The sequence below is a fragment of the Pelodiscus sinensis genome, chromosome 17 (assembly GCF_049634645.1).
Source record: "Pelodiscus sinensis isolate JC-2024 chromosome 17, ASM4963464v1, whole genome shotgun sequence".
NCBI classification, from domain to species: Eukaryota; Metazoa; Chordata; order Testudines; family Trionychidae; genus Pelodiscus; species Pelodiscus sinensis.
Genome location: NC_134727.1, coordinates 32,200,861 through 32,222,002, shown reverse-complemented (window position 1 = coordinate 32,222,002; position 21,142 = coordinate 32,200,861). Strand labels below are relative to the sequence as shown.

The 21,142-nt window shown below is 41.1% G+C and overlaps 1 protein-coding gene across 4 annotated transcripts in view; it reads left to right on the top strand.

The window, feature by feature from the left end:
• FAM13B (family with sequence similarity 13 member B) overlaps positions 1–21,142 on the top strand; it is a 103,200-nt gene that overhangs the window by 37,574 nt on the left and 44,484 nt on the right. For all 4 annotated transcript variants that reach the window (XM_075900463.1, XM_006116003.4, XM_006116004.4 and 1 more), the window contains 3 exons: positions 3,821–3,998; positions 4,809–4,953; positions 12,835–12,992. In XM_075900463.1, the coding sequence (XP_075756578.1) occupies positions 3,821–3,998; positions 4,809–4,953; positions 12,835–12,992 (481 nt within the window). The remainder of the gene's footprint in view (positions 1–3,820; positions 3,999–4,808; positions 4,954–12,834; positions 12,993–21,142) is intronic.

Here is a 21,142-nt window from a genome sequence, read left to right as displayed (position 1 = left end):
ATTTTTCTTTACTGTTCTATGTGTATGTTCATATGCTTTTATTTTGAATATAATTTTTCCTTCCAAATAAGTAGGCTCTGTTCAGACAACTATTTACAGACTGAGAGATGGAAATCACCAAGTGCTTGCAGGCAGACTGTGAAACACTATAATGTCCAGGGCTCGACAAACTATAAAATCTACTCACCCATGGCAAGTAGATTTCAGCCGCAAGCCCCATTTACCGGTGGCACAGGTATGCGCAATGTGGTTTTTGCGCATGCGCAGTGTGGGGCTGGCGAGTGGCTTTCGCTGCCATTTGTCAAGCCCGGATAATGTCCATATCAGTATTTTTTCCAAAATCCCAATCATCCTGTGCATAGACTTGTGGGATGTGGATGTTGGATATATAACTTGTGGAGGGCTACTGGATCCCACTCCATCATGATCAGTTTAGACTCAGGATGAAACCCCATTTTTATTCTTTCCATCCCTGCTTCCTACCCCGATCACATATGACTTGGCCATGCTCCTGATTCAGGGTTTTAGTGACAAGGAGGTGGGGTCTTGAATAGACCCTCCATAGTGTGGCTGTTACTCTTTTAGTGAGCATTCCATTCCCGTAAAAGGTATGGTGGCCAGCATGTAACTAACTTTATTTTCTAACATAGACCACTTTGTGTTCCAATTACCACCTATTTTTTAATTCCCAAATTTTGTCTGTATGTATCCACTCTCCTGGGTCTTGGCCTTTGCTGTGTTGTGTTAGAGGAGTTAATTCATAACTTGACTAGTAAAAACTTTTGTCTTGCAGCACTGCTATTAGTAACACAGTGTGCGTTCCTCAAAGGGTATATAGGCATAGTTGTACCACACCTTGTAACATAACTGGTGCTTTCTAGAGTTCCCAGTGTTTGATATTTCTCACTATGTTGTTTATCCTTGTTCTTTTCTAGTGTGATTTTTTTTCTTCTTTTATAAGTTTATGTATTCTAGCATAAATTTAGCATGTATACTAGCATAAATTTAAAATGTACATATTTGAGTTTAGTGCTGAAACATGTAGATTCTTGACAGCTTTAATGGCAGAAATCCTATTGATTTATAGTAGAATACAGCATTGACAGAGTTTTAGGTTTTAGGTCAAGTTTCCCAGCACTCTTCTTCTCACCCTTCAGCATTGATACAAAGTAAGAAGGTATTTCAGTTTCCATGCCTGTGTAGCTGATAACCAATTCATGGTCAATGCTTCAGTGAAGCTATCTAGATATCTGGATAGAAACTGAACGCCAACTCATTTCATATGGGATGCCAGTATCCCTGAGATGATAACTTTTGACCACTAATAATCTGGATCAAATCTGAATGGATGTCTTGAAGATGAGGCAATTATATACTATTCCTTTGAGCAATAGTGCTGTAGTAATAATGAGAAACTGAGGATGACGGCAATAAATAGCAGTCAGTTAAAAAAAATTGAGTTGTCTCAATATATTGTGCTGATCTCTCACTTTACCAGATTACCTAGTAGTGAATCACACAATTTGGGATGACTTTGGTGTATATACATTGTGGATTCTTATTTTATTTACTTATATTTTTGCAAAAGAAGGTTCTGTAACAAAGAATTAAGTCACAGAGGGGAAACATTAATGGCAGTAGTTGTGTTCTCTAATAAAACTGTCCATCTCAATTTTTCATTATTGTTCTATCAGAATTGCCATATTAACTTTATTTATTCATTCAGAATGATGGTGGTATAGTCTTTACATGTGCTCCATATGTGACTTGTAGAGCTGCAGTATGGAACTCATTCTTTTCAAATGCATGAGAACTGTGTGTTTCATATGAAAAAAGTGCATCATTTTGCCCATTAAAAAAAATTAAGTAATTTCATGAAGCTTTGGAAAGTGAGGCTTTTGTATTTTGTTTCTTGGATGCAACTTAGCACTTATACCACTAGGAAGCACAACATTTAACAAGAAAGATTGACTTCTCCTTTTTTTAGGCTGGAGGTTTTAATAGTATTTTTGTTGTGTTTTTTATTTATATTTTGAATGTCTAATAGAACTATATCTCTACTTAACTTCCAGAATTATAAATCAATTATAGTTTAGGAAAAGGAATCACTGAAATAAGGAGAATTATCAGAAGATGTCAGTGATTTTTGAGTACATGGCTTTCTGTAGCATCCTCCCTTTCAAACTTGTTAGCTCTGCTCTGCAGGTTTTTTAGTTGTAAACATAACTTGCAGTTATATAACAAGGTGTGCCATATATACCCTTTAAGGCTCGTTCTGTGCAGGCCTAATGGTGGTTCCTCGAAGGCAAGTGTCTTTACTAATTGAAGTGTGAATTTGACCTTGATGCCATAGGCCATGTGTCTCAGAAGTGTGTATCCATGGACTACATTCAGAGGACTTCATTTACAGATAAGTACTTTCTCACTTCAGGTCTTTCTGTTTAGTTAGGACCTAAACTTGAGGCAGACAGACAAACAGATTTTTTTTTTTTTCAAAGGGTAAATCCAGTTGTGGTTTTTGAGGGAAAATGTTTTTCTTCTTTGCATTGCTCTGTTTCCTAAGCTTATGTCTAAAGTGAAGTTGACTGTTTTGTATGTTAAAAGAATATGTTTGTTCAGCTCTCTTTGTTTTACTGCACAGATGAGATTAATTGTTTTTCTGTAGCCAGTTGCCCATAGGTTCAAATCCTATGTGTACCACTCCTTTAACCATTTTCCCCAAATGGAAGAATCCCACAGAATTGCCAAATGGCACTACTTCACATACGCCTTTACACAGTAGTGCTTTCTGCTTTATTTTTTAATGTTCCAGATCAATGTGTTTTCCCCAAATTTATTTTATTTTTTTTTTGTCTTGCTGCAGAGTGTCCATTCATTATTTTTTAGACAATTCTGTATCCCTATTCAAAATAGGAAAAGCTTCAAAAGGTGTAGTGGGTTTCTCTTAGAGAAGAAAGAGTATCCTGTTTTGGTCCAAGTTGTGACTTATTGTGCTCTTCCTCCTATATGATTGTTTTCCTGTCTATTAAAGGAGTTTCCCTAACTACTCATTCAACAATATGGACCCTTCCAGGGTTTATATTTTGATGCTGATAACTAATTGTTAGACTTAATGGTGATTTTAAAAGTATTAGTGTCTGTCGTGTTTCTAATTGGACTCACCTGTAAGTCTTACATTTTCTAAGAGAGTACATCTGAAGAAATAGCCTGTAGAGGGTAGTGCAACTGGATGAGTGTTTTGGGGTAAATAACTTGGAAGACAGTAATTAAACTTATTAGGTAGAATAACTAAACAGCAGATGAGAATCCCAATTGTCCAGATTATCAAATGCTTTGCTGCAGAAAGCCAATTTATAGTAAGTAAAAGTCACCTTACAGTATCACACAGTGGTAGACAGGAGTCTAGTATGTTTCAGTGTTCTGGTGGGACCACTGTATGAAGAGAAACTGTCCAGGAATATGTGAAAGTTCTTGCTGACAGAAAGTGACATAGTGAGGTGGGAGGACAGCTACAGAGACTGGCTTGAGAAGTGGGGAGACAATAGAGAAATGTTATATTGGTTATAAATGTTCTCCACCTCATTTGTGGGATGGATTTTATTTTCCTTGTTGCATTTGGAGAAGCAGAGGGTCAGAAGTCCTGGTGCGACAAATGAAATTCAGATCCTGGGGTGGCAGGTTGTAGAGTGGCATATCTATTTAATTTCAGAGTTGAAATGACTTAGTTTTAGTCAAAATTTGAGATGCATAGTAATATCAAATGTGCAAAATATCTGAACTGTATTCATTTAGATTAAAATCCTTTTATTACATTTTACAGATTATAATAACGAAGATGAATTTGGAAGAAAGTTGAGGTTCCTCTTGCAGCAGCTTCCGCCTGTTAATTACAGTTTGTTAAAGTTTCTGTGTAGATTTTTAGCCAATGTAGCATCGCATCATGAAGAAATTTGGTCTGCGAGTTCTTTGGCTGCAGTCTTTGGTCCAGATGTTTTCCAGTAAGTTAATTCTGCAAATTCATTCCATCCTTTATATGACTCTGCATAATTGCTTTATTATTCTAGTCATATGATTATTAATATTGTATCAGGGTGGGGAACCTCAGCCCCCAGTTTGCCTGGATCTGGCCCCCGAGGCTCAGAGCTTCGGGGATCGTACAAAATCTAGTAGGCTGGAGCACACAAAATCTATTAGGCTGGGCCCCCCAGCCGCTGGTGGGCAAGGGGAATGTGTGGAGTGTCTTTCTCCTCAGTTGGCGGCTATGTCAGTGAGGGGTTTTTTTTTGCTTCTCATTTGTGTGTAGCCCCTGACTGATTTTTCTAAGAGTCAGTGGCACCCAACCCAAAAAAAGTTCCCCACCACTGTCTTGTATAGTGTATTTATAAAAATGATATTTAAAACAGTATGAAACCTATAGGGAAGGGAGTTGTTTAACTTTGATTGTATAGTAGTTGTTTCTCTGTATCAGGAAAGTGTCATCCTTTACTATATAAATAACTATTTTAATTACAATAGTTACATAAGTTTGTTTAAATCAATTTAGTGTTTGTTACTTTGCAACTCTTAGAATTTGGTTTTGGATAGCTTATATTGAAATGCCCCTTACAATGCATCCCTTGAAAGCAGAGCTTATATGGAACATCTTTGAAGTTGGGACTTAAGCTTGTAATTCTGTGGATTCAGAGTGAAACAAGAATCCGTGTGAAGAATGGATCTCTGGTCCAAGATCATAAAAGCCGTTCACAGGCATTTTTTAAGAATTAGGTGGATTTAGTCTTTGAACTAAGATAGTTTGGAATCTTTATTAGCATTTACACAGATGTGGAGGACCTGAAAGAACAAGAAATAGTTAGCAGAATAATGGCGGGACTTCTGGAGAACTACTATGAATACTTTGAAAATGAAGAGGAAGATTTTTCATCTACTAATGATTTAAGTTCAATAACTGAGCAGGTGAGAATATTTAAGTGGAAGTATTCTATCATTTTAAACTTCTTTTACAGCAGCTTATTTTACTAAAGATGTTTTGGAGTAAAGCTAACTTTAATGTACTGTGGAATATAGTCCTTTAGCATGCATACTGTTAAAATTTTAAATCTCAATTGTTTGTGAAATGATCTGTTCCAAATTTGTATTTACTGAATAATGAAGCAGCATAGAATTAGAACTTAAATACTTTACCCTTATGGAGAAATGGGTTGTGTTCGATATTCTTTCTAATCTTTTCCATCCATGTATAGAATAACTTGTATGTGCACTGAAGCTTGTGCAAATGTGCACCAACAATAGAAACAAAAAGCCTAGCTGTAGGTGCTCTGCTAATCAGCTGGATGGCATTGGAATCTCTCCCGAGTGGCCACACACGCACACATCTTACACGGAACACTGGTCGTGTTTAAGGATGTTAGATATCGAGTGATTTACTAGTCGAGTAGTCAATGGAATTTCCATTGACTACTCGACAAGTTGATATGCACTTCTGCACTCCTCCTTTGAAATGTACAAGAGCCCCAGCAGGGTTTTGGTGCAGGAGGAAGTTGGGCGGCACAGGCGAGTTTGGGTGCAGGGGCCACGTGCACCCCGGGGCCAGCAGGAAGTCCCACTGACTCCAGACTGCACACGAGCGTGCCAGCTTTGAAATGTACAAGAGTCCTCATTGGGGGCTGTTTTTTGTATTTCAAAGCGACAGCGCCTTCATGGAGCCTGGGATCACCCGCTGACCTCGAGCTCCCTGCTAAGCTGCTGCTTTGAAATGCTACGTGGAGCCCAGATTCCGTGGGTTCCATGCAGCATTTTCCCAGAACCCATTTCAAAGCAGCACCGCAAGGAGTTCCCCCTGGGCTCTATGTGGTGGTGCTGCTTTGAAGTACTCCTCTTTCCCCCTCCCCACACTTGCTGCCGCTGTCTGATAAAGGCAGCGGGGCCAGGGAGGTGGAAGAAATAGACTAGTCGACTCGATTATCCGATAAGCAAATGCTTATCGGATAGTCAACTAGTCCTTAACATCTTTAGACATGTTATGTTGAATGAAAAATACAAAGCGTGTACCAAGCTGTGGAAAAGTAGTCTTAAAGAACTGGAGAGCTAATTAGCAAATGGATTAAGAATCACACAAACTTAATGATTATGCTGATAAGTGTGTGGCCAGTGGATTGAGTAGTGGATTGGAACTCAGATCTGAGTTCTAATTTTGGCGCTGCCACTGGCTTATTTGACCGTGGGTAAGTGATATTCTTTCTCTGTGCCTTAGTTTCTCCATCTGTAAAATGAAGCTTATGCTATGTCCTTTGACAAATGCTTGAACTTGAAGGATGAAACATACTGTGGAAGAATGAGTTGGTGGTATTATTTATTATTGCCGAAACTTGAAAATGTGAGCTTAGATTTCCAAGTCCAATTTTCAGAAATGACTGTAGTCACTCAAGTGCTTTTGAAAATTTTAACTGGGAGCCTAAAGAGACAAAACTAGACAAAAGGCAGGAGATATGGTATTACTTTTAAAAACGCGTGACATCTATTTTTAACTAAATTTAATATTATTTTTCTCCCAGGAGCAACTGACCCCTCTGGCCCCCTCACTATGCCACGGCTTCCCCCCCCCGACCCACTGGCAGGTCTATCATCTTATGCATATGCAAGATCTGTGAGAGCTGTCCCATGAATCTGCAGTTAGTGTCTGTGGCGCCTGCTTCTAGGTGGTGTCTCAATGCTACCACATTCACCTCCAAAGAGGGGGCTTCCCAAAGCAGGCCCTTGCTGCTGACCCCCAAGGCATCCACAGGTCCAATCTCCTTTCAGTGGGCCCACTTCCCAGTGCTCATTGATCTTGGATCTGGCTTCCATCCCCTGTCGAACCTTTGCAACTGCCCAGAGGTGCTCGCCTTCCGCCTTATACATTTCCACCTTATTCACCCCACAGGGACAGTCTCTGCCTCACTTGTCTTAGGGACTATTCTACCAAGACGTAATACAAAGTTTCCATGTAAAAGGACCCAATACAAAGCTAAAAACTTCAATGAGAATGATTAAAACAGAGATGTGTCTACATTTGCCTGCCTGCCTCCACCCTTCTCCCCCCAGAGTCTACAGCCCCATTGCAAAGCAGGGGAGGCAAAGAAAAGAGGCTGAGGCCCATCCAATGGGACTGAAGCAGTCGTGAGCAAGCCATGCCCAGGAGCCATTCTCCTGTCCATTGCTGGTGCTGTGTTGCTTCAGGCATGCTGAAATGCAGTCACCTTTAGGGTGGGCTGGACAGCTGTTTAACACCTGCACAAGGTTTCAGGCAGGGGGTAGTGCAGGCTGCCTTCCTGCAGAGCCCCCATCAGAACTACTGTGCCCTCCTGGCTTAGGAAAAGAATAAACAAGAGGATTGGAAATTAACCTGCCCAGTCTCATGTCCCCTAGGCAGGTACATTAGGCCCCAGTTGGAGTATCATGTCCAGTTCTGGGTGCCACATTTCAGGAAACATGGAGAAACTGGAGAAAGTCCAGAGAAGATCAACACAAATGATGAAAGGTCTAAAGAACATGTGGTATGAGGCAAGGCTGAAGGAATTGGGCTTGTTTATCTTGAAAGCTGCTCTCATGTCCCTTTTCCAAGTATCTAAAAGAGTATCATAAGGAGGAGGAAGAAAAATTGTTCTGCTTGGCCTCTGAGGTTAGGATGAGAAGCAGTGGGCTTACATTGCAGAAAGGGAGGCTTAGGTTGGACATTAGGAAAAACTTCCTGCCTGTCAGGATGGTTAAACACTGGAATAAATTGCCTAGGGAGATTGAGGAATCTCCATCACTGGAGATATTTAAGACGAGGTTAGACAGAGACCTGTCAGGGATGAACTAGGGGAACTCAACTTTGGAAGCCCCAGGGACCACACTGATACTTACAGAACATGCTGAGACCTCAATTTAAGTGTGGTTGCATATGCAAGCAAATATATATAAATAGCTTCTCTCACACTGACAGGCATGAATACAATTAAGGCAAGACTACACAACACACAGGCCCCATTTAAGTCCATTCTGCTCATATTAATAAAATGCAGTATTTACCCGATTTCTACCCATGTGACAGCACTTTTCATGAGCAACGACAGTCCAAGAATTTATCTACAAAAACGCATATCAACAGAAGATCATTACACTGACTATTTTTTTGTTTTGGCTCCCACTCGCCGGCCACGTGTTGATCTCCACATAAACCCAAACTGCACGGCGGGGCGCAAACAAACTGGCCATGGGCAACATACCAAGTTATTAATAAATAGTTTTAAACCTTTACCTTTTCTCTCTGCTGCCATGTCTCCTCTCCTTGCTCCATCTTCTCTGGTGCCTGCTGCCATGCAACATGCCTCCGAGGAGCTTTAAAATCCTGGGCGTGACGTGACGTCATGCCCGGGCCCCGCCCACCTGCAATGCCACACATAGCAGCAGCAGGTGGCAAGGGGGAGCCGCGCACAGTAGGGATGGTCTGGGGCCAAGGGGGATGCTCTGGGGGGCGGGGTGGAAGAATGCGCGGGGGGCCGGCAGGGGGGATCCAGGGCCCGCTCCAGGCAGAGCTGGGGGAGAGACCCATCTCCACATATTGGTGGAGCAGGTCCCCCCGGCTCTGAATTGTAATGCCGGCGGGCCCCCTTAGGCGCGGGGCCCGATTCAACCGAATCGGCCTAAGGCTGGCCCTGGGCAGAACCCTATTGATTCAGGAGAAATTGGGAGGAGGCAGAAGGGGAAGAGGGAAATGGAAGACAAAGTTAAAATCTAGTTAAAATTGTCAGCTGTTGGATTCTACAGGCAATGCTCTAGAATTGAAAAATTCACTGGGCATTGATAGCGATTTTAATTCAGTCTAAACCTGTTTATTACTGTAATGATTCTTGGGTATGCAGAACTGCAAGTCACCTTGTTAACATTGCCTCCAGCATGAGGGAATCTGGCTTGTACTTAGCTGAGCTTTGCCACCACTTGCGCTTTTGCAAGTTAACAATATCATCCTGGTACTCCAAGATCCCTTGAAGCATTTTCCCTGTAATGTTCAGCCTCTTCTAAATTGAAATAAAGGTGTGCTGTCCCCAGAGGAACAGGATACACATTAGCTTTTGAGTCAGCTCAGGATCAACACTTTGTTTAATATCATATCTCTTAGATATCTTGGTCTATCCTGTAAATAAAAGTTTATTTTCAAAGTGATGCTAAGTAAGAATATTGGAAGCAAATGTTTACATATCAAACAATCATAACTCACTTTCTAGAGACTAAACCAACCTAGCAGGTTAACTTCCTCTTTCTGAAGAAGTTTTTCATCCTCAAAGTCCTCTGCAGGGTTTCAGCTAAGTTTGAGTCAGATCCTGTTTTCGTGAATGAAAACACACTGCCTGTTAATTTCCTAGATGCAAAATAAGGAGCCAGAGGTGCTGGAACTGTTTTGTTAGTGGGGTGCTGAGAGCCACTGAACCAAACTGTAAATCCTATATATAATGAAAATTCCTTCAAGTTACCACACTCCTGCACTCCAGGTTCCAGCACCTATGTAAGGGAGTTGACTTCTACTTCTACTCCATAGAGTTCATTGTCTGTGCTGCTTCTCTGTTGACTTTTGACTTCACATCTTTGTCTTTATATGTAAATGGATATTCTTTGTTGGCTTAGTGTGTCTGATGGAAAACCTCAGCTGTGATACAGAACCTAAAACACATTTTCAGTGTATATATACAAAACTCCTTCCATACTATCTTTATTTACATTTCACAGTTATATTAATGACCAGTGTGTACCTCACCTTTCATTTTCAAATTCACATGACATTGTTTGAATTATTCTTGTATGCACATTCTAGGACATTTTTGTAATCCCCTTGCCAGTTGGCATTAATGATTTTTTTTTTAAGTAACAAGTATGTATATATTGATACTAGAAGACTTGCTTTTTAAATACATGCTTGACTTTTGTGTTTTCGCTTCACTATATGGGCTTTGTGGAGTATTTGAATCTAATCTGAAGCAAATAGGTGTTTTTGTTTTTAACATGCTAGTTTACAGGCAGTCCCTGGGTCAGTCCCCTCGGTCTGACTTAAGTTGGACCCCTAGTTGCGAACGGGGGCGGGGGCGCAGCTAGTGCAGGGTGCCTCTCCCACTGTTGCCGCCTCCGGTGGTGCGGGGGGCGCTTCCTCCCCAGCAGACCAGGGAGATGCAGAGCGGCTTTTCTTGCTGCGGAGGACGCGGGCGTCGGGACTGCCGAGACGCGCCGCGGTCCCGCCGCCCGCGTCCTCCGCGGCGAGAAAAGCTGCTCCGCATCTCCCTGGTCTGCTGTGGGGGACGCAGCTAGTGCGCGCCCCCCCCCAGCAGACCAGGCTTTTCTTGCCGACGCCTGGGGTAGAGCAGCTGGGGTGCTGCTGGGTTGGTCTGGTAGCGCCGACCCTTGGCGCGGCGGGACCAACCCGGCAGCACCCCAGCTGCTCTTGGGAACACCTGGGGCAGAGCAGCTGGGATGCTGCTTGGTTGGTCCCGCAGCGCCGCTCCTCGGCGCTACTGGACCAGCCCAGCAGCACCCCAGCTGCTTTGCCCCAGGTGTTCCCAAGTCAGCCGCTGCTGAAACTGACCAGCGGCTGACTAGGGGCAGAGCTGCTCTGCCCCTAGTCAGCCGCTGATCAGTTTCAGCAGTGGCTGAATCTGGACGCCAGTTCCGACTTGCATACAAATTCAACTTAAGAACAAATCTATGGTCCCTATCTTGTACATAACCCGGGGACTGCCTGTACTTGTATTTTTTTTCCTCTGAAGTAGCAAACTTCTTAGCTTTTTATTTAAGAATCTTTTCAAAGAACCTACTGGAGACCTTTTATTTTTCTTTTATATACTAAAAGTGTATTTAATGCTCTTGAGAGACAGACATAATCCTGTACAGCTTTACCAAAAAGTTAAAAGTACAGCTCAGTGAACTTTCTATTACTTTTAGAAGCTACTGTCTGTGCATGTATAACTTTGTAATCACCAGTCAATTAGTAAAAGATTTCTTGTAGATGGAAAACATTGGATTTTGGTGTCTTTGTATGCAAATAAAAAGATACAGTGAAACTTTTGTTATTCCTGCTCTGTTAACCAGAAAACTTGGTTAACCGGCATTGCCTCCAGCCATAATACTGTCCCATCTTCAGACACACAGGCCTGGCTTGGTTTACTATGATTGGCTTAACAATTCTTTATTTAAGTAGTGCTAATCATTCTTAACTCAAAACAGAAATGTGAGACCAACTGCCTCACACTACAAAACTACCAATATTAAAAATTTGCGTTTTACTATTATTGTCCATTGGTTTTTCCTAGGCTGATGGGGACCCTCAGATAACTGGAATTTTTAGATAACCAGAAAACCCTAATCCCTGAGTGTGCCAGATAACACAGGTTTTACTGTATTTAGTCAAATTTCAATGATAATGCCGCTTTGCTCCAAGTTCCAGTAAGCAACGTACGTGCATATTTGCCCTGGATGTTTGGCAACTTATTGAACAAGTGCAGATCTAGTTGAGCTACTGTCTCATATATTTATATGTATTTGATCCATTTATTTTACCTGTTGTCTAAATGGAAAAACTGTTGTTGTAGGGGGACACACATTTTGCCACTGAATGTACCGAAAATTGGGATGGTAAAATAGTCAATTTTAGTCCCATATAAAATTTAACTTCAGACTTTTTTTATCCTTACTTTCCTCATACTGGCTGTTCACAATAAACCTAGGAGATTGATAAATGTTTCATTTAGAAACAAATATTAATGTATTAGTGGACATTGGGAAAGAAAATCTGTGGTGAGAGGCCGTCATGAAAAAAATTGGGTGGGGACAAACACAAGATATTATGAACTTAGGCAAAAGAAAATTAGTTGTAGTAATAAATCTTGGCATTGTGATTCGATTGGGTAAGTGTTTGTTCAACTAACTCTGAAACTCTAACCCTATGTATTGAGTTCAAAAGAATCCAGTGTCTTAGTATAGGGGTTGACTGTTTGTTTTTAAATATGAAACTGCTGTATCAGGCAAGTGGAGGCCACTGTCAGCAGACAGGATACTGGACTAGATGGATCATTGGTCTGACTGGATGGATCATATGGCCATTCTTATGCCCTTTTGAGAAAAGGAGAAGTTATTGAAGAGCAAGCTTTACATATTCAGGTATTAAGATGGGCAGTATTTACAATACAGAAAATTGCATCTGCTGCATATTTATATTTACACTTAATTGCCAAATTTTAATATGCTCATCTTGTGCATCTGGAAACACAAACTTGTTAGAGTTCCTTCATAATCTGTTAAATCACAAAACAGATTGGGCACAAATCTAGGCCTTTGTACTATTGCACTTGAAATTGGTATTAGCAAGGATGCTCACTTCTTTGAAATCCTTAGACTAGAGGTGCTATGGACGTCTATTCAATGTATCTAATGAATACATTCTTGAAAACCCCTTTGAAGTAGGAAAGTATTATTCAGTCCCATTTTTGAGAATGGGAAAGTTGAGTACAGTGTCCTATCACATCTGTGGAAGATGAAGAAATAGATACTATGTATCCTGACTCCTCATCCTTTGATTTACTACTTGACAGTGTTTCCTTTCAATTTATATTCTAAGTACATTTTAGTGGTTTATTTGCTGTGAAGACTGTTGTTTGTATTTGCTATTGAAAATGACTGTTTCCTTTATAGTTACTATGTTTTTTAACCTTAAAAAGTTGAAAAGATCGTCCGCTCAAACTGTCTTATATCCCATAATACCACATTTCCAGCGCTATACAATTAATATTTCATTTTTTAAATATTTATCAAAACCTATTAATCTTTCTGTAGATAAATGATCTCTTGGAGGAGGAGGAAGAGGATGTAAAGCTTGAGCAGACTGAAGAACTTCCAGAAGATAGCACGGAGAATCCTGAGGAAAGGCCAGACATGGCACATGATATAACAGAGAGCATCTTGGACTCCAGCAGTGTTACAGCATCAACAAGGTACCATTTCCCAGAACATCAGCTAAGATTCATATTTTTATTGCAGATATTTTAATAGTTACATTTGATGATTGCTCTTGCTAAAACTTCAAGCATTTGATATTCTTTACACTTAATTTTGTTGCAGTGTTTATGAAAGGAGGCTTGAGATTCTACCTATCTCTAGTGGTGATACAACCTGTAGTGCAGGGAAGGGATGGATAAAAACTTTTCCCCTACGTTTTTCTACAATAATTTTGTGAAACTAAAGTTAGGCTAAACTCCGTAATTTTGGGGGAAATGAATGGAAATTGTAAACTAGTATTTTGAGAATGAATGTTTATTTGAAAAGGTTGGTAAGTAATTAAACATCTGGAGATTGATAACTTCATATTTATTCTGTTCTTGGTTTTTTTTTCTTGTTTATTTATAGAGTATGTTAAATTATTTGATTTTAAGTGACTTTCCTCGTATGGGAATTGTGTGGCAGAGAAATCTAATTTTCCAAGACAACAATCATTCAGCTGTCTTACCATGAAACTATTAGTCAAAAAGGCAAATAGGATGCTAGGAATGATTAAGAAAATAGATTTCTTAATATTATTTCTTAAAAATTATTATTAAGGATAGAAAATAAGACACAGAATATCTTACTGCCCCTGTATAAAACTATGGTACGCCCACATTTTGAATACTGTGTACAGATGTGGTCTCCTCACCGCAAAAAAGATATTTTAGTCTTGGAAAGGGTTCAGAAGAGGGCAACTAAAGTGATTAGGGGTTTGGAATGGACCCCATATGAAGAGAGGTTAAAGCGACTGGGTCTTTTCAGTTTAGAAAAGGAGACTGAGGGGGTATATGATAGAGGTATATAAAATCATGAGTGGTGTGGAGAGGGTGGATAAAGAAAAGTGATTTATTAGTTCCCATAATAGAAGAAGTAGAGGACACCAAATGTAATTAATGGGCAACAGGTTTAAAACACATACAAGGAAGTTCTTCTTCACACAGCACATTGTCAATCTGTGGAACTCCTTGCCAGAGGAGGCTGTGAAGGCTAGGACTATAACAGAGTTTAAAGAGAAGCTAGATAATTTCATGGAGGTTAGGTCCATAAAAGGCTATTAGCCAGGGGATAGAAATGGTGTCCCTGGCATCTGTTTGTCAGAGGCTGGAGAAGGATGGCAGGAGACAAATCGCTTGATCGTTGTCTTCGGTCCACCCTCTCTGGAGCACCTGGTGCTGGCCACTGTCAGCAGACAGGCTACTGGGCTAGATGGACCTTTGTCTGACCCAGTACGGCCGTTCTTATGTTCTTATGATTGGGCCCACTCCTGTTGGCACTGGGGGCTTTGGGAGGACCAGAAACAATGTTTGCATATTCATCATTTGCTTAATGAATATGCAAATAAATGTTACCAGTGCTGCAAAAGCTTGTGACTGGGTTTACTGGTCCCCAATATTAAAAAGTTTGGGAACCACTGCATTAGTGTATATGTAGATATAAAGCACATATTGGTTCTCTTAATGCTTTATAACATAGCCCCTGTTACAGACTTCAGAGATCAATGTTGCTCTCACAATATAACATCATGGGGAATTATATGTGCAGTGACTGCCAACAATTACAGATTTATTTGTAAAATTCAAATTTAATTTTTTAAATCTACCTTTTAAGAATTTGTAGGTTTAGCTGTAAATTCTTTAAATTATCCAAGTAGGTTCAACTTCCATTGAAGCTAGTAGGAAATATGCCTTGACAGAAGTTCACTCCCAAATGATAAATTTTTTATTGCCCATCCATAAATTTTAAAATTTTTAAAAAATTTCTGCCATACTTCATTTAGAGTGAATTTTAATTTTGGCTTTAAGTTATTGAAAACAAATTTTAAATGGAAGTGTGACATTTGAAATTCTACAGATGTTATAGGTGTGAATGGTACTTTAGAGAGCTGTAAGATCCTGGGAATCAACCTCTGACTATTAACTAAGCCCTGATCATATAAAAGCGTCTATCTGGGCAGGCTTCTGTGCCATCACAGATTTCCTTGCAAGATGGGGACCAAAATTAGAGAAGATGCAACAGAAAATGACAGAAAATAGGATGGGATATTAAAGGAAAAAAAGTCTGCTTTTGTATTTGCATGTTTTTGTTTATATAATTATAGATACGGAAGCTTCATATTTTTCTAGGCTTAATGTATTACAGTATTCTAGTTTGGGGAAGCAGTCTCTAGCAAGAGGACAGTGAAATAAATAGGAAGTCCTCCCTGATTTAGCAAGGACAGATCCTTAAAGGAGACTTAAAAGAAAATCACATTTATATCTGAAAATGTGCTTACTGTTGTCGCTGACAACATCTAAGATTTTTTTTTCTTTCCCCCCGAGTGGTTTTTTTTTTCAGTTTTACTTTATGCATTTGCCGGCACTGAATGTGTAGTTGGTTATGCAACTTCCTCTTTGTTTTCTGTTGGAGCATTTCACTTACTAGCAGGATTTTTAGATACAGTGTTAGTGCCAGAAACTGACCTTTTAACTAAGCTTTTGAAACTGGCTATGTTTCAGGTCGTTGTGTCCCTTTAATTATGTTGACATACTGATTGTACTAATTCATAAAAAGAATGCTTGTGCTAAGTGAAATGTTTTTTAAGAAAAACAGAGCCAAATGAAAAAGGAAAATAAAAAAACTTAGATTTCTATATATCACACAGTAATTGCTTTAAAAAAACCAAAACGGTTGCCTGGGCAAGTACTGTAAACAGCATTTTATTTTCTTAAAAATTATCCGTTATTTCAATAGAGGTTTCAAGTGATTGTAATATTATTCATAAGATAATCACATGTGTTTGCAGTCCATGAAGGTAGTGTAATAAGATATTTATCTTTGGACTACTGTGTTTTAGTTCCCATATTCCATCTGACTCTTAAGTTTTAGAATTTATTTAAAAATTAATCAATAGTGCTAACTAGTCTTTGTTTTAAAAATAAAATCCTTAATATTGTGTAAAAGTTGGATCCTCTTATATTTTAAACTTTTATTTGTAAGCATCCTCTAAACTCTTACTTTTATACTGTTTAAATAACCACACCTTTAAAACTAAATTTTCATAGTTTGTTTAAAACTGTACAGTTTCTAGTAAAACTGGAGAGGTTATTAAACTGTTAGTCTTAACTGGACCTAAGAAATGGATTGTCTGTGTGAAGAGGCAGTTGAACATGTTAGCTCTGATAATGTTCCTGAATATAGACCTTTCTGTTTCAAGCAATGAATTTTGAAGTGGTTACTAAAAGAAAAGCAGGAAGGTGGGTTGTGCAAGATATTAGCAGATTAAAAAAAAAAAATGACTTGCTCCAGTTCTTCAATTGAGTCTTGACCGGAAGAGGTTTTTTATTAAGACTACCTTGTAAGTCACTATATTTTTTTTTCCATGCATCATGAGGTATAGGTTGCACCTCTAAAATCCGGGATTCTGTGGTCAGGCATGACCACAGATGTTCCAGGATCAGAGAGTCCGGGCACACTGCGGGGGCGGCAGCCAGCAGGTCATCTGGGCTGCCGGGGAGGAGGCAGGGAGCTGGTGTGTGGCTCAGCTGGGCAGAAGGGGGAGGTAGGAGCTGGTGCATGGCTCAGTTGGGCTGCGGTGGAGTGCCAAGAGCTGGTGCTCAGATCACTAGACTGCAGTGTGGTGCCAGCATCCGGTCCCAAGGGTGCTGGACCAGGGAGGTCCAATCAGTATTAAAATTTGGAGCATTTTTATCCCATTTTTCCTTGTTTGAAAAATAGTAGGTGGCCATATAACTAAAGACTGCATATACACAAGGGGCCAAACCCAGACTGCATCGGTAACCTTACTTTGCCACTTAGCATTGATGTTTAACAGTTTAAAAAAATCTTAGGAAATGAACCACACAGACTGAAAACAGACATTCTATCATGTGGCATCATATCGACCCCCACATGGGTCATCAGCAGGGTTGGAAATTTGAGAACCACCACACAGACCTCTACCAGTGGAGTAACTGATATATGCAGTGTTGTAGCTGTGTTGGTCCCAGGATATTAGACAGACAATATGGGTGAAGGGAGGATGCAACAGAGAGGCCATGGGCTAAGTTCTCTAAGCTGTGCAGCAGTGAAGTCTTGTGCGGGGGCTCAGGGCTATGGTGGAGAGTGGTGTCTCTCCCCACCAGACCCATCACGGAGAGCAGGACAGGTACCCCTCCTCCGGCCTAGCCATGGCCATCCCTGCCTCTGACCTGGTCCTGAGCTGCTGCGGTGTGAGTGCTCTAGGGTAGTCCTCTCTCCCCGGGGCAGCCTGCTCTCCAAACTCCTCGTCTCTGGCCCTGCCTAGTGCCCACCCTTCCAGTCAGTCCAAGTACCCATCACCCCTCATTCTGCGGAACAAATTTTATGTGCACCAGTATGGACGTGATGTGTCACCTATTGCCTCCATATTGGTTCACATAGCAAAAATCATTCCACACATAAACATAAAACATCAGAGGGAACACTGAGCTTTCACAGATATTTGCTGACTGTGGTGTGACCTGTCCCCCTTGGCCCCTCAACCTAGACCCAATCTGCTCACCTAGTCAGTCTGTCTTTACTTTTCAGGCTTTTTAATCTAGTCCTCTTGCCCAGCCAGTCCTAGTCTTACCCTGTCCTGGTTCCACATCCAGTCTCTCTAAAAATGCAGTCTCCAGTCAAGCCTGTCACATAACATTCTCTGTCCCTATTGGCCCCCCGACCCATTCTTTCTTTCCCTGGGCTCCTTATCCAATTTAGGCGAGAGGATTATTCTGGGAGGGGTGGGTGAGATTCTGTGGCCTGCACTGTGCGGGGGGTCAGACTAGATGATCATGGTGGTCCCTTCTGACCTTGAAGTCTATGAGTCTATGAATTTCAGTATCTTCTACCCCTTTCCCAGCTCCTTCTCTCAGGCCAGGTCTACATTGCGCATTCTTGCACAAGAAGATATGTAAATGAGGTGCGGCAATGACTATTGCTACACCTCATTTTCATACCTAATGAGCCGCCATTTTGCGCAAGGGGCTTTTGAGCAAGAAGGAGCGGTCTACATTGCTCCTTCTTGTGCAAAACCCCCCTCTTGCACAAGAGCCGTTCTGCTGCTTATTTTCAGGCAGAACGGCTCTTGCTCAAGAGGGGGGTTTTGTGCAAGAAGGAGCAGTATAAACTGCTTCTTCTTGCGCAAAAGCCCCTTATGCAGAAATGGCAGCTCATTTGCATATCTACTGTTCAAGAATGCATAATGTAGACATAACCTCAGTCTCTTTGTCCATCCAGTCCCAGTTCTCCCCATGCACCCAGCTCCTAGTCAGATGTCTCCTTTCTCTTTTTTCCTCTGCTCCACTGGTTTTCTCTCCGAGTTTCCTTCTTCAGCCAGTCCCATCCCCCTCATCTAGTTCCCAGTCATTTGCAGTCTCTCCATTAAGGATGTGACAGTTGAACCGGTTAACCGATAAGCATTGACTTATCAGTTAACCTTACTGGTTAAACTCCTGGCCATCACTGGCAGCCCATGGAGCGTGTAACCGATTGAAATTCAATCAGCTACATGGTTAGGTGTGGGTTTGTGGTTGGTTTTTTGTTTTTTTTTTAAACATCCTTGCTCTCCAGCCACCCCGATCTCGAGTCCCATCCATCCCCTTTTGCTGGTCCAACTCTTGTCCCCTCTGGATTTGAATCATGAGATTTCCTCTTTCCTGCTGTTAGTTTAGCTGCTGGGACCAGATACTCAGTACTCTACAGCAACCCAGAGCTGCAGTTGAAGGGGAATTCTTGCTCAGCCACAGGCTGGAGAATGTCCTACGTAGAGTTTCCACTGTGCATGTATGAAGTTTGTGGGGAGTTTTTTATTTGTTTTTTGTTTTTTTCCCCCAAATACTTCTAATGTTCTCAAATTAGGGCAGACTTTCATGGCAATGGCAAAAGGCACACCCTCTAATTCCTTCTAAATGTCAGGTTTTGGTTTGTCTTAAAGAATAAGTTGCCAGAATTCTTTAACATAGGTGTTCCTAGCCTCATTCTTGGAAAGAATGAGTAGAACCCTGTAAATCTTTGGATATCTGCTTTATATCCATGGATATCTGCAGGACTTGACAATTAGTGTAATCTAGACTACAAGCCGGCACAGCCGCACAGTGCGGTCAGCGCATGCGCAGCACACCGAACTGCGCGGCTGGTGAGCAGGGCTCGCTGCCGCTTGGTGAGCCCTGGATATCTGCATCCACAGTTGTGAATATCTGCAGCTCATTTTTGCAGATGAGGATACAAATTTTGTACCTAGAATCTTCCAAATATGTACTATCCACTTTCTATCTTTGGGTATCCACATTAATGGATGTCGGTGTGAATACCCGTGGCTCATTTTGCAGATACGAAATGTCTGTCTGCATCTGTATCTAAGCAGGGCTCTAGAGATGAACTATATTGGCTGAAAATTTTCAAAATAATTCAGCCTGTAGTAGATACCTGTAATGGAAAATTTCAGGTCAAATGTTTAAAGTTTGCCAGGTGTGTGGTGGGGTTTTTTTATTATTATTTTTTTAAAGCAACTAAAAATATAATCTTGTAATGGCAAATGTCAGATAATCTTAATAGGCGGAACTACTAGCTCTGCCTCTAATATAATAAACTAGCTAGTGGCTACTTTATCATCAAAAAGACAAGTAATTTGTTTCACTCTCCAGTCGCTTTACCATTGGCTGTTTAGAATTCTTGTAGCTCCATTTACATTGACAGAGGTCGGCTTATTCCTCTTTTGAGGATCTAAAATGTATTTTAAGTGTGTGGTTTTAAAACAATTTGATCTGAGGAAGTGGGTCTGGCCCATGAAAGCTCATCACCTATTAAACCATCTTGTTAGTCTTTAAAGTGCTACACAGTCCTGGTTTTTTGTTTTTAAACAGTATTTGTCTATTTTGATTTGATTTTTTTTTCACTGTTGTCAGATTTTTAAATAAAAAACTTAGGTTTATAGGAGATCTCATTTGGAAGTTTATGATAGCTTTTTGGGAAGCTAAAAACAAAAACCTAAGACTTACAATTGCAGCTCAATATTTTGCCTTATAACTTATCTGAAAAAACGCTGAGACTGTGTCTAGACTGCAGAGTTAAATGGGAAAAAACTGTATCTTTTTCTGATGTTCTTTCAAAATAGGATTTTCCGAAATTTGGCATGTCTACATGTTGCCAAATTTTGGAAACACCTCTTTCAACACATACCTTATTTCTCATAGAATAAGGTTTACTGGGATGGCGAAAGAGCACGTCTGCTTTTCCAAAAAAATTTTTTGGAAAAGCGGATGCGTTCCTTGGACACAGCATTGCTTTTCCAGGATACCTCTGGTATCCTGGAAAATCACTGCAGTCTAGATGTAGCCTAAGAGGGAAAAATGGCTGAGGCTGTATAGTCATCAGATTAAGGTTTAGCCCGGGGTGGCCAACCCTTTCCAGATGAAGAGCCACAATAGCAGTGGAGACAGCATGAAGAGCTGGGGCAAAGTTGTTGAGGGTAGGGGGGGAAAAAAAGCTGCGCTGGGGGAAAATAGGTGCTGGTACATCTGTCCCGGGGCACTGGTGTTTTTTGTTAGCAACTTTTCCCCGGGTCTTCGCAGCCCTGCCTTTTTGGGGCTCAACAACTTTGCCCCAGCTCTTCACGCTGTCTCCTCTGCTATTGTGGCTCACAAAAAAAGCACTGGGAAGATGTGAGAGGTGCAAATTTTGAGAGGGAATTTGGGTGCAGGAGGAAGTAGAGAAGAGGATGCTGGCTCAAGGAGGGGGCTTCAGGCTGGAGAGTGTTGGGGTCAGGTGAAGGTTTGGGGTGCTGAGCAAGCTGCAGGCTTGTGGCTGTGAGGGTGCAGGAGTTTGGGCTGGGGTGCATGAGGGAGGGAGGCTGGGAGTATGATGGGCTCAGGACATAGATTTGCAGTGTGTGGATGGTGCAGGAGTGTTGTGGCAGAAAACTGGGCATGTGTGGGTGCAGGAGTTTGGGGATGTGAGTTCCAGTGTATGATAGGCTCAGGTTTGCAGTCTGGGGGAGTGGGCAGGAGTGTTATGATGCTGCGGCCAGATGGGGGTTTGTTGGCCAGGCTTCATTTTTTAAATAAAATATTATGTCAAACACAAAATGTTCGTGTCGTTTTTACTT